This window comes from Diadema antillarum, unplaced genomic scaffold (genome assembly GCF_040938485.1).
Source record: "Diadema antillarum isolate AM-2024a unplaced genomic scaffold, OU_Dant_1.0 scf00000103, whole genome shotgun sequence".
Taxonomy (NCBI): Eukaryota; Metazoa; Echinodermata; class Echinoidea; order Diadematoida; family Diadematidae; genus Diadema; species Diadema antillarum.
In genome coordinates, this window is record NW_027270992.1 from 2,365,591 (window position 1) to 2,382,888 (window position 17,298).

A 17,298-nucleotide genomic window follows, 5' to 3' on the forward strand; every position below is an offset into this window, starting at 1 on the left:
TTGAAGAGTTTGTTCGCAAAAACCGATAAGTCCATTTTTGAAGATTTTGAAGAAAGGTCTCTGTCATAAAGTACAAAATAATACCTTTTAAATGATATATTGGTCACTACATATAAAGGCACATTTTTGAAGTTATGGTCAAAAGAAACAAAAATTTTCTTATTATTCTCTTTATTTTTCTTGACCTTTAATCGCAAATATCTCCATTTGGCAAATATGGACTTATCGGTTTTTGCAAACAAACTCTTCATTTTTTTCCATGATAATTTATTGGTAACATTTGAATTACATTAATATAAAAAAGCACACCAAAACACACACGAAAAGGGAGATTATGCTATTGTTCGAATATACACGTGTAGCTGACGTCCTTGGCAATGGCGAAATGAACACACATCTTCAATTATATACCATTGTCATTTGTCCATGTAAGTATACGTTTTTCTTTGCGGCAGGAAATGTGCTCAAGGTGAATGAACGTTGGTTGACAAACGTACAATCCGAAAAAAAAAAAGTTCTGCGGCCTACACCTATTTCATGACTTACGTATCGCATCGGTTGTTCCACTCATTTGGCTCTCAGGTCCGAGCAAGTCTCTTGAGTTGACAATCACCACCGAGAAAATATAATCCGTACATGGACTCAAGCCCGTGACATGGTGCGTGATGGAATCGGCACCTTCGAACTCAATGACTGTATTCTCGGCTTGGTTTTCGCTAGGCCTGTACGTCAAGTTGTAGCTATAGTAAGCAGCAGATTCGCACTGCAGCCACGTTGACGTCGGGTTCTCGGGCACCTTTAAAAGTGAGCAAAGAAGACTTTCGGCAGAGAACACCTCATCATGTTTTCACTCCAGTCTATCATTCAACCTCTGATATATCACTTCCAGACAAAGATTTATGCAGTTTAATGTTTAAGAAGAGTAAACGAGGAATAATCCCGAAATTATGGGATCAAGTAGGTGAAAAGGGAAGGTAGAGAACAGTCTTGTGTAATTTTGATTCAGAGGATATTCTGAGAGTCCATTCGTACGACATTCTTTGGTTCGGGTCTTGTCCGGATCATATTGTATCCCCTTAATACTACATGTACTTTTAAAGTATCATGTTCCGTGATAAAAGACTTTACTATTTTCATGTATAGTACGCAGATTAAGATACACGACATGCTTCATTTCTACAGTTATCGCAAGCATGGATATTATGGTATTTATCCGTCACATTTGTTGCTCTTGCAATGATTGCATTGACTTGATATCTTCCCAGGTGATGAAAGTCTTGTTTGAACACTTTATCTCAAGCATCATTTTGCTAAGAAATTTACAAGACTTTGCAATTGTATTCACTTTACGACATTACTAATAAACAACCAAGCAATGATTGCAGAGTGCCTTTGACACTGACGGGCAAACGTGTCGGGCTTGGCATGGACCCGAACCCACAAACCATACCACGCTCTTGTCATTCAGAGACGAGTGTCTTTATCCACTTAGCCACGTCACCTCCATTACTATGACATTACGAACTATGGCATTAATGAACTCCAGTTTGTAAGAATAATATCCGAAGGAACAGTTCATATTTATGCCAATCTGTGACTGAATTTTGTTGTAAAGTGCTGTGAAACCAGTCATTGACTGTGCAAGGGTGCTAGAAATGATCTGATTGTATTGTATTGTGCTGTATAACAGTCACTCCTGAATGCGTGATAAATTACGTAATAATTAACAGCATGCGTACGTTTTGCCAAATTTCAAGTCAAATACAAATTCAACAGTATACCCACACGGCAGTATTACATGAACAGTAAGCATGCGTTCATTCGCATGTCTAGCCCAGTTCTACTGTGTCACATTCACAAGATTTTGAAGTACATAAGTCACTATGTCTCACCTGCCATGATACCAAGATACTGTCTGTACCAGTGACATTCACATTTAGTTCCGACGGCGCATAGAGTGGTGCTATTTACATGGTGGGAAAACGTAATAAGTTGACACATATTTGTTATTTAGACTAAAAACAAAAATGGTTCGCTGAAGGGAAATTACACTATGATTTTTGATCTTTTAAAATCATCAAATAATTTAATATTCTGCAAGAACATGAAAGAACCTGTTGAGGTCGTGCCCTCCTAACATTCCTTCCACAATCAATGCCCAACAAGACATGTGTTCCAAAGCCGAATAATAATTTTGATGTAAACAAACTTTATTTGAGATATGCTACCATTTGATTGCGTGTGCTGAATAACAGCCAAAGCCAGGAAAAAAATCAAATAATTATTATACTTATCTCATTTATTATTTTGTTCTTTGAGAATATAATTTTTACAAGGCTGATGCTCTCGGCATCCATATGAATGAAAATACTTTGCTCACAACTCAGGGCCGGCGGAACGGGGGGGGGGGGGGGGGAGGGGACGGGCTTGCCCCCCCTTTTTTTTTTGCACCACACAAAGAATACGTAAGGTGTCACCACTTTGGGCCCCCATTTATTTATTTATTTTCTTTAACCCTTGAAGTGGCACTAGAAAGAAATACTTGTAGGTAGAAACCTTGAAGTGTGCGCGCGGTAAGGTTTTAGCTGAAGAAACCCGGAAGTGGCACCCTACAGAACTACAGAAGTTGCGCTGAAGACCCCCCCCCCCCCCGCCATTTTTTCTTTTTGCTTTTTAGCTGATGAAACCCTGAAGTGGCACCAGAAGTCCGAAGTGGTCCCCCACTTTTGAAAACGTGGCGCCGGCAATGCAACTTAGGTAATTAGGTAATAGGAATTAGGTAATATTTCGAAATGGTTTAGAAGTAACAAGCTTTCATTGAATATTGATAAACATGTTTTATACATTTTCATACTCTTCAATCCCAACCCACCCTTCCCAAAAGTATTTATATTGATGGTATAAACATTGCTGAGAAACACTCAACCAAGTTCCTAGGAGTGACCCTAGATAGCAATTTAACTTGGAATACTCATGTGCAGAATATTACTACAGCAATATCTAAAACAACTGGTGTTTTAAGGAGAATAAAGTATTTGATTAATGATCAAATTTTGATAATGTTATATAACACTTTATTTTTACCATATGTAATGTATTGCAATATTGTATGGGGCAACTGTAGCAAAAGTAAATTAAATACAATTTTTATTCTTCAGAAAAAGGCTCTTCGTATATGCACACACTCAAATTTTTTGGCTCACACCGATCCTATATTTCATCGCCTAAAAACTTTAAAAGCCCATGACATACATATATATCTAACTGCTATATTCATGTATAAACACACTCGAAATTTATTACCAATTTTTCATAATGCCTTAGTAAGCAATGACCATATTCATTCATACCCAACCCGTCGTTCCCATGATTTTCATTTAAGTAATCCAAAGCTTTTACTTGCTCAAAAATCGATTAGACATCACGGTCCGGATACATGGAACACTCTTCCTGAGGAGTTGAAACAGTGTGCCTCCTTGTTTTCATTTAAAGCAAACTTAAAGAAGCACATTTTATTACAGTATACTTCAAATACAAATTAAAAACAAATAATTCATATGATTAATGTTGGTCTCCCAAATAGCAACATCGCATACCGTTCCCTCTTTCAGCAAACCAATTCGATTATTCTACATTCCAGCATATCTGCCCTTCTGCACTTTCTAGCACTTGCACGCACATCCACCACCATCACGTTTTTCCCCTGCTATCTTCGCAGCAGAATTTGTATTGTATTGTAGTATTACGAAACTAGTATACGTCCCTATCTTTTCCTCTGGCCGGCCATCTTTTCAAGCTATGCTTACAATGGCGGCCTTCTGCATTATCGCTCCATAATTATAATTGTTGTAATCCCCGCTGCATAGACATGCATACTGTATATTGTATCATTAATTACCTTTTATATCTTTGTTTACGCAAGTCAAACGACTCTGTTTTGAATCTATTTTGTATATTTCCCACATGTTCATGATCATGTGCCTTATGTATATTGATTTGCTGATTGATTTGTTGATTTGCAGAAAATAAAGTATCTATTAAACAAACAAAAACTTGACTGCTGACAGGGCAAACAACAATTGAATTAACATTCTGCGCATAGCATTACATCAAGATATGATAGTATACAAATTTGTACATATACATATAATGTAGATATCGTTATCATCATCTTGATTAAGAGAGAGAGAAATAAAACAAAAGAAAACAGAAAACAGAAAATCAAAAATGAAAAAAAAATTCAATCCCGTCTTCAATGAGTTCAAAATTTCATATCTTTTTCTAGTCACTCAACTTCACTCCTTACTAATTTTGCAAAACTCAGAAATTTGCACCCTTTTCAATGTCATTCATTTTTCACTTCTTTACTTGACAAATGAAAAGAAACCAAAAATCACTTTTTCAAAAAAAAAAATTGTTGTGAGTAAACACAATGAACAACTTGGTATTTGCAAGGCGTGATCACAATTGACAATGCGAAACTTGGAGGGAAGGGACTTCTGACATGTTTTACAAAGATCCCCGTTTCTCTGTGACCACTGAATCAAATCAAATGATATTTCCTGCAGGATGTGGGTAGTATGTTACAGTTTTCAACCCTGAAATTACACTTTGATTGATTTACTACCTTTAAGGTTATCAATGCAGAAAGTTCGGTTGTATTTTCTTTTCTTCTTTTTTTTTTTGGGTGGGGGGGGGGGGGGGCAGGGGACATACGGTATAAGAGAAGATAAGATAGGGAAGGCCATCGTGACTCCGGGCTTTTTACACCTGAATGTTGCGCTGCGGCTTGGCACCATTTTTATACATTTCATTCCGTGTGTTTTGTAATAAACACCCTTATTTCTATTCCCAGTTATGCAGTGTTTCAAAAATATAGAAAAGTTACATCATTTTTTTCGGTATGACTTATCTGAAACGAACAATAGTCAACTCGGGATGACAAAATTAAGACTTAAGGAAAAATATTCATATAGGGTGTTTGTATCATATTTTGGTACACAGAGATTGATACATAATTTTTTATCAAGGATTGTCCGACATTTTGCACTCGCAAATTAAGTGCTAACCCAATGTGACCTTAATGTGAACAATGTGTTAATATTGAGAAAAAACAACAACAGAAAAATCGTTTACTTACTACCGCATGGCGTCATAGCTGTGATTGGTGAACTGCTGATCCCACCCGTTGGTGAACCTTCAACTTCTCGCCTGACGGACAAAACAAACTCATAATCCCTAAATGCACGAAGATCAGTGATGTTAGCAGTGCTATCCTCAGAGACGACAACGGGTTCATCAGAGCTGCCTGTGTTACCCACGTCATCTTCCCAACTGTAAGTTATCAGGTACGAGTGCACCGGTCCTGTGCCATAATCGTAGCCGTCCTTCCAGGCGTTCCATGCAATCAAAACTGAGTCACTTGTGACATCCAATATCCACGGAGAATCCACCAGTCTTGGCAATGCTACAGGTAGAATTAATTGCATCGAAAAGAGCAATATTAAAGCTTCATATGCATGTGTTACCAAGAGGGGAAAGTCAGTTCTTTTTTTGTGGAATATATTTATTACTCAGCCTTATTGTTATCTTCGACTTGCTGTCAATGTAAGCCAAGACATTCGTTATATTTGCTTACCGGTATATTTTGCCATGTCATCTTAGTATCACTTTACTCATTTTCTGTTCGCAGCATGTCTAGGAAATTAGATGAAGCCATTTGACCGTCTCTTGAGTAAAAAAACAAACAAAAATAGTCATTAAACATAATTTCTTTAATAAACCAAGCAAAAATGAATGACTTATAGAATTCTTTTTTCTCTTGCGACTTTAAGAGGATGTGTTGTAGAGCAAAATCGTCCACCAAAGGCAAGATCCTCGTGATTTACTGTGTTGTGCGGAATAATATCCTATGAAGAAATAAGATGATATCATTAACTCATCTGGTTTGCATGTGACGTTGGTATAAAAATGACTTTCCGGTGAAAACACATGAAAATCTTTATTAACTTTTACTGTTGTGTTTGTCTGACTGTTGTGAGTTACAATATCTAGTGTCCATTTCCTGAGCTTTCGAAATGATTCTAGAATTTTCGTGAAGCTAACATGTTGTAAAAATAACATTCCTCATACACTGAACTATGGAAACTACCGATAAGCGCCTAACAGGTCATGCCCCCAAAAAACAAACAAACAAAAAACAAACAAACAAACAAACACACACACACACACACACACACAACACTGAACCTATCAAAATTGTGAGCTTTACATCATTTGCACATGAAAACAGTAGCTCTATTTTTTTTCTTCTCATTTGCTTTTTCTGAACTTCTGCTATACCTTGCTGACAGTCCGGTCCAGCCCAACCATCGGCGCAGGAGTCATCGCCAGTACATTGGCCGCTAATCCGATCACAGGTCCTGCTGGTCTTACAGTGACAGGGATAGTTACACAGGGGTCCAAAATAGCCTTCGCTGCAATCTCCTGTAGCTTCTGTTTTAAATTGAAAGTGCAAATAACACATAAATGGAAAAGAATAAAAAAATCAAGTGAAAAAACAAAGTTATTGTCGAATATATATTTTTGGTTTCTTCAAATCATTAGTACAGTAGAGAAATTTCAAATCTGAAATATTAAAAATGCAAAAGGATTGATGGAGAAATGGATCAACATCACCAATTTTTTTAGTTAGTTTTGTTTGTTTGTTTTTACCCTGACACAGATCTCCAGAATACCCAGCGGCACAGGCTCCTTGACATCCCGTGGCAGAGTCACACGTCACACCGAACGCACAGTTACACTTCAGCTCACAGTTTGCCCCAAAGATTCCCCCGGAACATGCTGCAAAAGAAAGCGAAACAAGCAATGAGACATGGATAATAAATCATATTTGAATATAACATGTCCTTACAGCACCATTCTCATTTTTAGAATAAGTCTTGATACACGAAATCGCCCAACAGCGAGAGTTGTTGGTTTGTCTGTTTGTGTGTGTGTGTGTGTGTGTGCATGTTTATATTAAAGGTAGAAACAGGAAAAACCCAAGATAGCGTAACAACTGAACCAAAGTTGACTATAGGTCTTTGATAAATCGGCAATCGACTGCTAATTTCACTGTATAACTCTCTAAATGCATTTATGTCATCTTGATGATTACCAGCACGGTCACTTCGTTTCCCCTGCAGTCGCAGTGATATTATACCCAGAATAATGAAGAATCGAGTAATATTTGAAAGGAAATTGCCTTTCAAACAACTAATGTAAATATTTAGAAAACCTTGAAAATCTTAAAAATAATAGAATTAGATCAATTTCAGCTTGTTCAATTACAACAGTAATCATTAACTCAATATATTTCCAGATTTATTTCACAGAAATTGTCTTATCCATAAATACCCCACCCGGAAATCGAATGAATTCCACCTTCCCTTATTCAGAACAGGGCATACCCAAAATACTGGACCAAAACTTTTAAACAACCTTGACAACAGTATAAACAAGTTTTTAAACTTACAACGTTTAAATAAAATGAAGAAAACATTTTCTTTCAACAGATAAAAATACATTTTTTTTAAAGATAGTATTGGTGTTTTCACCTGCCGCGGCAATGGAGTAGCGTGTTCTAAAAATAATATGCAAATCGTTTAAATACATTCTTCTGTTCTTATTCCCCTCTCTTCTGTCCTCTTTGTTGTTTTGTAATGTTGCCGGTGTTGTCTTGTACAAAGTCGCGTTCTTTGTCAATGTATTCATCTGTTTTTGCTTTTGTTTTCCCTTTTTACGCAATGTGGGCAATGCACGCACATGTGTGTATGTACACGTTTATATCCACTCTTGACAGTTTCTTTGTTTGTTTGTTTTTAAAATTCTTTTGTTGAGTACACACTGCTCATGGAATAGTGATTGTAACTTTTTTTTTTGCAATTTAGAGGACATGTCCACCTTCATAATCACGCATACATGTGGACTGAGTGAAAGCAGCAATATTAGTTAAACACATCAGTGAAAAAGTGGGGAAAATCGGACAATTCAAAAGTTATGATTTGTTTTTTTAATAGTTTCTGCGCAGTCACTGCTGGATGAGACTACAAAATTTTGCGATGTCACATGGGTAGAACGATATAAAGAAAATACATAGAGAATTTCACAAATCTTATTGTTTAAAAAAGAGCACATTTCGTCTTCTTGCCCCTGACGTATGTTAAGTGCAACATTCTCCCTACTTTCTGAAGGAAGCAAGGCAAGTGTTCTTTTATAATACGACAAAAACATATCTTGTGTATGTTGATTGTTCTTAATATTCTCTGTATATCGCTCTACACCTATGACATCAAAAGCTGTACCAGTGTTCTCATCCAGCAGTGACTGAGTAAAAACTTATGAGATTCATAACTTTGAACGGATTGTCCAATTTTACTCAAACTCTCACTGATGTGTTCTACCAAACATTGCTCTATTCACTCAATCCACATATCTATGAAGGTGGAATTGTCCTTTATATGTAATAACTACGGTTTGAAAAATGATGATGTACACCTAGTTATCATGTTTTGAGTGATCCTTGTATTACAAGCTTAGCTTTTTAGTGGACAATTATTTTTCCATACCTACTTTATTGTTATACTTCAAAGCATGCGTACGGGGTAATTTCAGACGATTGTCATAATATTTCACATTATGTAGTGCATAAATCAACAGCTCTATGTATAGATTTGAGGAATTTATTGTGATTCTTGAGCAGAGAAACAATATTTTGAAAAACTTAAAACAAATTACACTGAACAACGATGATGACATATAGGAGGCTCACATACATCAGAAATGTAGCAGTGAAATTCCATTACAATACCGCTTGCTTGCGGATCACCTGTGCACAATCTATTCATGAATATTCTTCTTTTGTTCTGCTTCCTTGAGCCCCAATTCCCGCATTCTAATTATGACTCTGCCATGTCATCATCCTTGTTCATTGCAATTTGTTATAAATTTCGAAAATATTCTCATTCTTCATCCAAATTATCTTGAATTCTGAAATTCTGTCCTCCGCAGTATAACTAATTTATAGTTGTTCAAATGTAAAAATTTGAAAATCATCATCAGGTCTCCCATAATACTTACATCATATCATAATCCTTATGTACTATGCGATTCACTTTTCATTTTGTATTTTTTTTTTTTGCTTGATTGAAATTAATCAAACTATGTTATTGTTTTAAGCATGTTTTGAATCATAATGTTATTACCTTGTTTCACTTTCTGCTTGATGGAAAGAAATAAACTGAACTGAACTAAACTGAACTGAACTGAACCCCCGAAAAAGAAACCTGGATGCCGAGCTGTCAGTGATAATCTATGTTAAGCTATGTTAAGTGGAAAAATGGTAACACATTGACTGTTGCGGTATTCCGTGAAACAGTGAAAATGGCAAGTGTGCATTCAACTCGTAAGAGGCACAAAAGGTATGTAAACAACCGATTATCCGCTTTTTAATCGCATACACTTACATGTACGGAACAACTAAGTCTGTTTACCTCAGTTTAAAAAGAAATAGGCAGTTAAAGCATTTACACGCCACTGTTACGGATTCTCATTTACACAATCTAAAACATATCATACAGGTACTGTAGCTTTAGATTTACAAGGGACGTTTGAGACGACGATTGTGTTGGTCGTTCTCCTCTCTCCCTGCGTCGTTTTGCAAAGTAGCTTTAGATTACTCGAGGACGCAACCTATGCTAAGTAAAATGGCGTCCTCATACGACCAGTACATCAAGTATAGCGCTCTGCGTCGCGGCTTTAGCGGACGCAAAAATAACCCAGAACGGGTATTGAAAACTCAGACAACGCAAGATCTACAAATGGATTTTTGATAAGCGATTGTGCGCATGTGCGGGACATTTTTTTTTTTTTCTGTGGATGTTCGCGTTCTACAGCTCTTTGGTCCCCGGCATAAGTATTTTCATAATCAAGAACACAAAACTAGCAAACTGCTTTAGAGCTCCGAAATAACATTGAGTATAACATATAAAAACATAGTCCACTGCCTGGACTGTTTTATGTGATCATTTACTGCGCGCACACACCGCTACAGCACGCGTATGCCCCACCGTGCCGGTGCGCTCGTGTATTTAGTAATTTGCCGCGCACGCACGCATCTCGACCTCCAAAACAGTCCAGTCTGGTTTGCCAAGTCTCCCCGATATATTTCGGGGAAGAGACTCCGCCTATATTCATTTCGAGCATCCTGATTGGTCGATGAGATGGCGTCAATCATTTCCACCAGGCAAGGAAAAAAGTCGATAGATCTCTAATTTTGTAGTCTTATTGCAAAACAGGTACATTGCATTTAGCAATATGACATACGTATTTTACGCCAATATTTGTATTATTCTCATCATATATTAATGGAATTTCCAAATTATATTTCTTTCAATTGAAATTTGCTCAAATAATATGTCTTAGAGATCATAAGAAGAGAATGAAACTAGAACGTGCATAGACTGTGCATAAGATTAAGACTAACTTATACTCGTTCCATAACTGTTATGTATTACATTTTAAATATCACAATTGTTAAATTTTTAAATCTAATTTTCAGCCAAAAATAATAATTTGGAAATCACAACGAAAAATCTGATAAATATAAATATTACAGATATTTGCACATTCAAAGCATCGTGAAATTTCGTACATGTTAATTTCGAGGTGGCTTTTACTTCTCGATCGGGGATCCCCGGATCGCGTGTACAGCTTGTGCGCAATGTGCTTTTCGTATTGATTCCGAATCTTGTGTTTTCTGACCAAAATCTGTGCAGTATTTAAAATATTTCCTCCAAATCTTTTTTATATGATCAATGATGTCATCATCAGCGTCGCTTTTCTGACAGCGATATTAAGAAGCGCATTCAATGTGCTGCTGAGAAGCTTGGGATTCGTTGACGGTTTCAGGGAGCAGCAGCAGAACCAGAACTAAAGTCCCCATACTACTTGTACACTCGTTTTTTCCGTGCGTGGTCATGATTGTTTATCTCCCTGCCGACTGGTTTCGGCAATAGTGTGGTGTTCCAAGCTGCACCGTTATGCGTTGATTTTCTTCGCAAACTGCAATATGTAGATCTACATGATGGACCAGACTCTCCGAAAGCTGTGGCTCTTGTTGTCATACCTTTGAAGTCTTTAATTTCGGACAAGATGAGCAGGGCTATGGATCTTGCTTGGCCTGCGTGACAAAGTGGTAAGCTAATCATTTATCCAGTTCCTAAAAATGTTTCGTCAAGACAACTTTCATTGAGTGTCTCTTGTCTTGAATTACAAACTGTAACTGTAGGCCCCTAGTTGAATAACAAAAAAGGATTGTAAAACTAAATGTACATGTAGTTAAATGTCTGGCCTCAGGGTCTGGGCCGGGTAAGGTAAACACATGTCAGGCTTCTACTACTACTACTCTTGTGAGTGTTGCTAGGTGTACTGAGGGATGAGTTAAATCCTGTGTAATTGTGATAAATTGTTAACACCGTAACTGCACTGGTTTAATTGTTTTATACAGTACAGTAATTACTGTAACTTTCTCGCATACAAATGCAATTACACATAGGCCTATTGCCTTTATAGTCTGTGAGCCACAGCTGTGTCTCGGTGGCTTTGCTCCGCTCCAGTACACAGAGGAGCGACCGAGACATACGCTGTGGTCCACAGACTACTTCTTCATGTGCATGTACGTTGAGAAAAAACTCAAATAGGAACATGCTTCAGTATGCAAATGTACTCATACTTGTTCATCTATAGATTAAAATTATGCAGTCTTATGGCTATGCGATATGCATTGTAGAGACTGCAGGCATTATTAAAATCACATGGATGTGCAATGTAGAATTTTTTTTTTTTTTTTTAAATCTTACTGGGTTTTTTTATTATTATTTTTCAAATAGATCACAGGGGGACCGCATCTGAAGACACCAAAGCATTTCGAGCAGCGTATGGAAAATTGGGTGAATTACGATCGAAACTCAATTCGTCAGTTCCCGCTGTTGCCCTGACAGCCACTGCAACCAGAGATGTGCGTAGCGGTATCATCGAAAACTTTGGTCTTCGCAATTATGTGTGGGTAAATTAGTTGCCGGACAAACAAAATATAAAACATGTTGTCAAGTCTGGTGCAAGAGATTTAGATACAATGTTCAAGTGGCTGGCAGATGACTTGAAGATCCATGGTGCATGTTGTGAAAGGATGATAAGAAAAATGTGCAGTGATGTGTACGCGACCTTTATCGCAATGCTTCCAGAAGGTTAATTGCCACAGGTATGTTCAAATAAGTTTATATGTACCACCGGAACACAGAAACTGATATCCAAAAGGAAATTGTGGACAGCATGTTGGCACCAGATGGTGACATCAGAGTTCTGATAGCTACATTGTACCATTGCGTATACAGTATACTGGCCTGGGTGTTGATGTAAGCAACGTACACAGTACGGTTTTGTGTGGATGGCCAAGTGATCTAGACGATTATATCCACTTTTTAAAAGCACTCAATTTTCAGGCCTTATCAGATATACTGGTAACATGAAGAATCATGTACAGCTGTACAGCGTAGCTCAGATTCCTTGTTTTTTTAACTGAAAAATGTTACGTATACATGTAACTTGTACCTTTGGGCTTTGAAAATTGTTTGTTAGAGAATTCATATGATTTTAATTCATATGTTTTAAAACAAGAATCCACTGTGAGTGTTTTTCCTCCTTAAGGTCTGTAATGGTGAGTGGTTGGTACATTGGTTCCTGGTGTACCTAAATTTTTGCAGTTCCATGCTACATGTACAACAATTTTCTTTTTATCACTGCAATTACTGTACCTTGCTCTTATTCATAGAAGCAAATACAATGTACATTTGTACACACCTACTTTTCATGCTGTACTTCGTTTTTTAGGCGTGAATATTTGAATTTCATTGGACATGTTGATGGGTACATATCATAATTACAAGTGATAGAATTATGGAAAAGTTGAAACACTTTAGTTCACGGTTGTGTTTTTTGTGATGAAGTGAATTAAATGTACATGTACATACAGGTACAATTATGCCAAGTCGGGATGGGCTGTGTGTTTTGGGTGTTTGAAAATTGAACTGTTATGCCGTTTGTCTGCACATGTAATTGTACATCGCATGTTCATCTATGCATACAGACAAGTGTACACATGTGTAGAGTATGTTTTTGAGTTGTACAACTGCCCAGAATTTGTTTACATATACCATACAAAAATCATTCATCAGAAGTACAGTATGGACTTTGGCCCATTTTGATAAAAACAAACCTAGTTCTGTTAATGCACATGAACATTAACTTGCACCTGTAATTTGAACTGTGAAGCAATGAATATATTTTCTTTTTTGAACTTCGAAGCAATTTTTTTTTTTTTTACCAAGGATTGTTGTAAAAGACAACAAATTAAAAAACAAAATCTACAGTCAGACCAGGAAGATTTCTTTGTCATAACTTGTAACCAGTTTGTGTTAATCCTGTGTTTTTGATGTGTAATGAGAGTCTACTACACATGGTAATCAGACTGAAATGTGACATATCAAATTATTTCTCTGACATCAAAATTCAGAGTCAAACAGTTTACAATGTACTTTGTTTGAAATAATGCACTGTTGTTGAACAATGATCATGAACTATCATGAATATACAGTAAATATATTGTGTATTACAGTACTTGTACATGTACGTTTGTACATTGTACAAATGAAAGTGTATAATGAAGGAGTTTCAAGAGCATGGAGAAACAACTGAAATATGCCTAATATTTTATAAACTATAGAACATTTAATTTCAGTTCCTTATGAGTAGTTGGTGGCATAGAATATCCAACTTTAAAGACACTTATACACCTGAGGAATTATTTTGAACGTCCTTCCCAGAGTGACAACTTTTTAAACTCATTATTGACAGTTGGGAATGGGACGCTAGCTTTGAAACTTCCTTAGTAGTTTGGTACAACATTAACAGTTTTACCATCATGGCCAAATTTTTATAATGAAGGCTTAAGTTGAAATAATGTGATTAAAAAATGTACAAATTATACATACATTGTATGTTCAAATTACACTATATCCGTAGTTCATTTGTTTTCACTTTGCTGTCTGCTCTTACTATACATGAAATGATGAAGGCTACACAGTGTATCTAACAGTACATATATCGCACATGTAGTACATTTCAAAGTACAATAGTGATAAATTGAAGTATTTCCTGACCACACCTCAACACTGCAAAAAAAAAAATCTAAACTTATTTACCAATAATCAACTGCCATAAACGTGGAAAAAAAGTAAAGTCTACCACACTGTACAGCTGAATGTACAAATTACGTGTTTTAATTTGGATGTGATTTGTAGTAGGGGGTTTCATCAAATGGCTTACATGTGAGAGATTGTGTGTGTGTGCATGTGTTTGTGTATGTTTGTGTGTGTGTGTGTGTGTGTGTGTGTGTGTGTGTGCACATGCGTGTTTGCATTTGTGTGTTGTTGTGATCATGGCCCACACATTTCCCGAGCATAATTTCACGCTGATATCCCCCTTAAATGTTTGTGAATTAGAAACAAACAAGCTGCTCTGTCAGACTGTCAATTATAATGAATACTTATTTAATAATGTATACAGGGAGCTACTATTTTTAGCAAATACAGGTATGGTTTGCAAAAAAAGAAAAGGAAGATATATATGTAGAAGGGCAACACAACTAAAACTGTTCACTTCTGTAATGCCAGAGACAAATGGACCAATATCTCTGTAGCAAAAATGCCCTTAAGCGTCTTCATCTTGGTTTACTAAATTTACCTTTATTATCATGAAGACTAACAAACGAAAGACTGAGTGACGGGGTATTCTTACAACAGAGATATTGGTCTGACTGTCTCTGTTACAGGCATTATCAAAGTGAATAGTTTCGGTCTAACTGCCTATATACATGAAGTGGTAATAAAACGATAGAAGTTGTACAAACTTAGCACAATTCTTTAAATTTAGACTGCTCTCTATTATACTAACATTTGGGGAAAAGAACAAACCAAAAAGGCACTTTCCGGTTCCTTACATGTACTTCAAAACTTTTCACTACAAATTGTGTAATGTATCCCCTTCACCTCCACCACCCCTGAATATGCTTGATATCTTGTATACCATAGCTAAGTATCGGTTCATAGAACCCACATCCCACAGCCCTGAGCTCACATTACAAAATTACATTGTTATTTAGTGGTCCAGATAATAGTGAAAACAGGTGCATACAAGTACCTCTGTCAATTAAAGCATTTCTTTAATTTCTGAATATTTCATCATACAATATCATCAATGAAGAATAATTGATGACAAAACTATTCCCTTAAATGAATATGATTGGCACAATCCCCCCCCCAAAAAAAAAACAAACATATTGATCCCCTTGACCAACAACAATATCGCCAAATAAATCTTCCAAATTTTCTTGAAGTCCACATCTCACGACCTTCACAGAGTTCTTTGCAGTTTTATGTAGTGTTTGGACGTTAGAAGTGGCACATCACAAATCATAATATCGGCGAGCTGGCGATTTGTAGCTCTCCATTTTCAATCTCAAGAATAGTATATTCAAGTCATCATCGAATCTGGGCACAACAAAGTCCAAAACACCACGTGAATAAGTAGGTCCTACAGAATGATATGACTCCAAACATAACTTTCAGCCAGTCAAAAACGTTGCACGAATAAGCTGTGTAACAATGCATGGTACAGATTCACTGAAGTACTGAGTACTTAGTATCGCATTGCATTGTGATCAAAGAGTTGGCTCTTTGATTGTGATTATAAGTTGAGCAGAAATGCAGGCATCTCTGTGCACGTAATTATTATGGTACATTGTACATGTTGTAGATCGCACTGTATTCACGGTGCAATGTACACAGCTGGCTGCATGCAGATCGATCGATCCCACAGAACTCTTTTCTGTGATCGATCCCTTTCACGCACACGCAATGAGCTTGCGAGAGATAGGGCATTACGTCAGCATACCTATGAACTTTTGACCCTACGCACTGTCAAACCAGGGAGGTGGAAGAGCTTTCTTCCACCTCCCTGGTCAAACCATTCTGGACGGTTTTTTTCGGACATGTTTGTTGGCATCGAGCGGTTACAGGGAATAGCGCGATAAGCTGTGGAGCGAGCGGCTCGTGGATGCATAATGATAAAAAACGTCCAGAATCTGGACCAATAAAAACAAGGCACAAGGGTAGTAAAACGAATTTTCATTTGGATGGGGGCACTATATCGTGTTAAAATTGACACTCTGAAATCAGATGTCAATAATTATGATCAAGTCATATTACTAGTCTTAATCACAGAAATAAGTTTCCTTGTTGTCGTTATGTCTACATGAAACACAGCGGTAAAATGTTTTAGAAGAGGTAGTAGCTGTACCAACTCAGCATGCCCTGCTATCCAACAAAAGAAACAGAATTACTACCGCCTTCGAGTGCTGACTTATGGCTGCATTGACTCTCTGTATTTTCAAAAGATAATACTGAGTAGTCAACTTCTATCATAATTAAAAAAGTTAATAAAGTAACTGATCGTTAGCTGTTACTAAGATTAGCTGCGGAACATTTTGTAAAATGTTTGATACCAATTATAATACTACTCATAATCCCCGTCAATTCACTTAAGCACTTATTGAATGCTTTTGCAATAATTCACATGTCAATGATAGGATTTCTAGTATTTTATGCCACATAATAGTGATTTAGTCAATGTTTTTATACTTGTTGTCAGGGTTTTTCGCGATGTATCATCCTTTCATTTTAAGAAAAAGATTGCAATCACTAGAAACTTTTGAGAATTGTCACTTCCTTCCCAAATACACAATCGAGCATAAGCACGCATGCCCAAATAACCTATCAGCCGTACTCCTCCCGGCCTTTTCTCATAAACACTACCCCCTCCCCCCAGCACACGCACACACTCAGACAGACTCACACCAACATTGTGCCCACAAAGTTCAAGAGAACGGATCGGGTAGAAGTAATAGTCATGTAGTAAAATCAGACTCCATACAAACGAATGTTCTGTTCAACAATGGTAAAAGAATCAATGAAAGAGCCAACCTGTTTGACATCTGTTTCCTCCGAATCCGGCTTGACAAGACACACCCACAGGGTCAGGGACGGACAAAAGGCGACTATGGCATTTTTCACGACTTGAGCATCCCGCCGTGCAACCCTTACCCCAAGCATTGTTGCCACAACCTAGGAGCACGTCCAGGAA

General features: G+C 37.0%; 1 protein-coding gene and 1 long non-coding RNA gene across 2 annotated transcripts in view; both read right to left on the reverse strand.

Annotated features, from left to right (window-relative positions):
* LOC139719011 (receptor-type tyrosine-protein phosphatase F-like) overlaps window positions 1-17,298 on the reverse strand; it is a 116,446-nt gene that overhangs the window by 25,812 nt on the left and 73,336 nt on the right. The window contains exons 8-10 of the mRNA XM_071630453.1: window positions 5,141-5,467; window positions 1,893-1,963; window positions 547-796 (exon numbers count right to left, since the gene is read on the reverse strand). Of these exons, the coding sequence (XP_071486554.1) occupies window positions 547-796; window positions 1,893-1,963; window positions 5,141-5,467 (648 nt within the window). The remainder of the gene's footprint in view (window positions 1-546; window positions 797-1,892; window positions 1,964-5,140; window positions 5,468-17,298) is intronic.
* On the reverse strand, window positions 6,316-17,279 carry LOC139719063 (uncharacterized). The gene is made up of 3 exons (XR_011710058.1): window positions 17,139-17,279; window positions 6,715-6,843; window positions 6,316-6,495 (listed from the first exon to the last, which is right to left on the reverse strand). It is a non-coding gene; the product is annotated as an uncharacterized lncRNA (long non-coding RNA).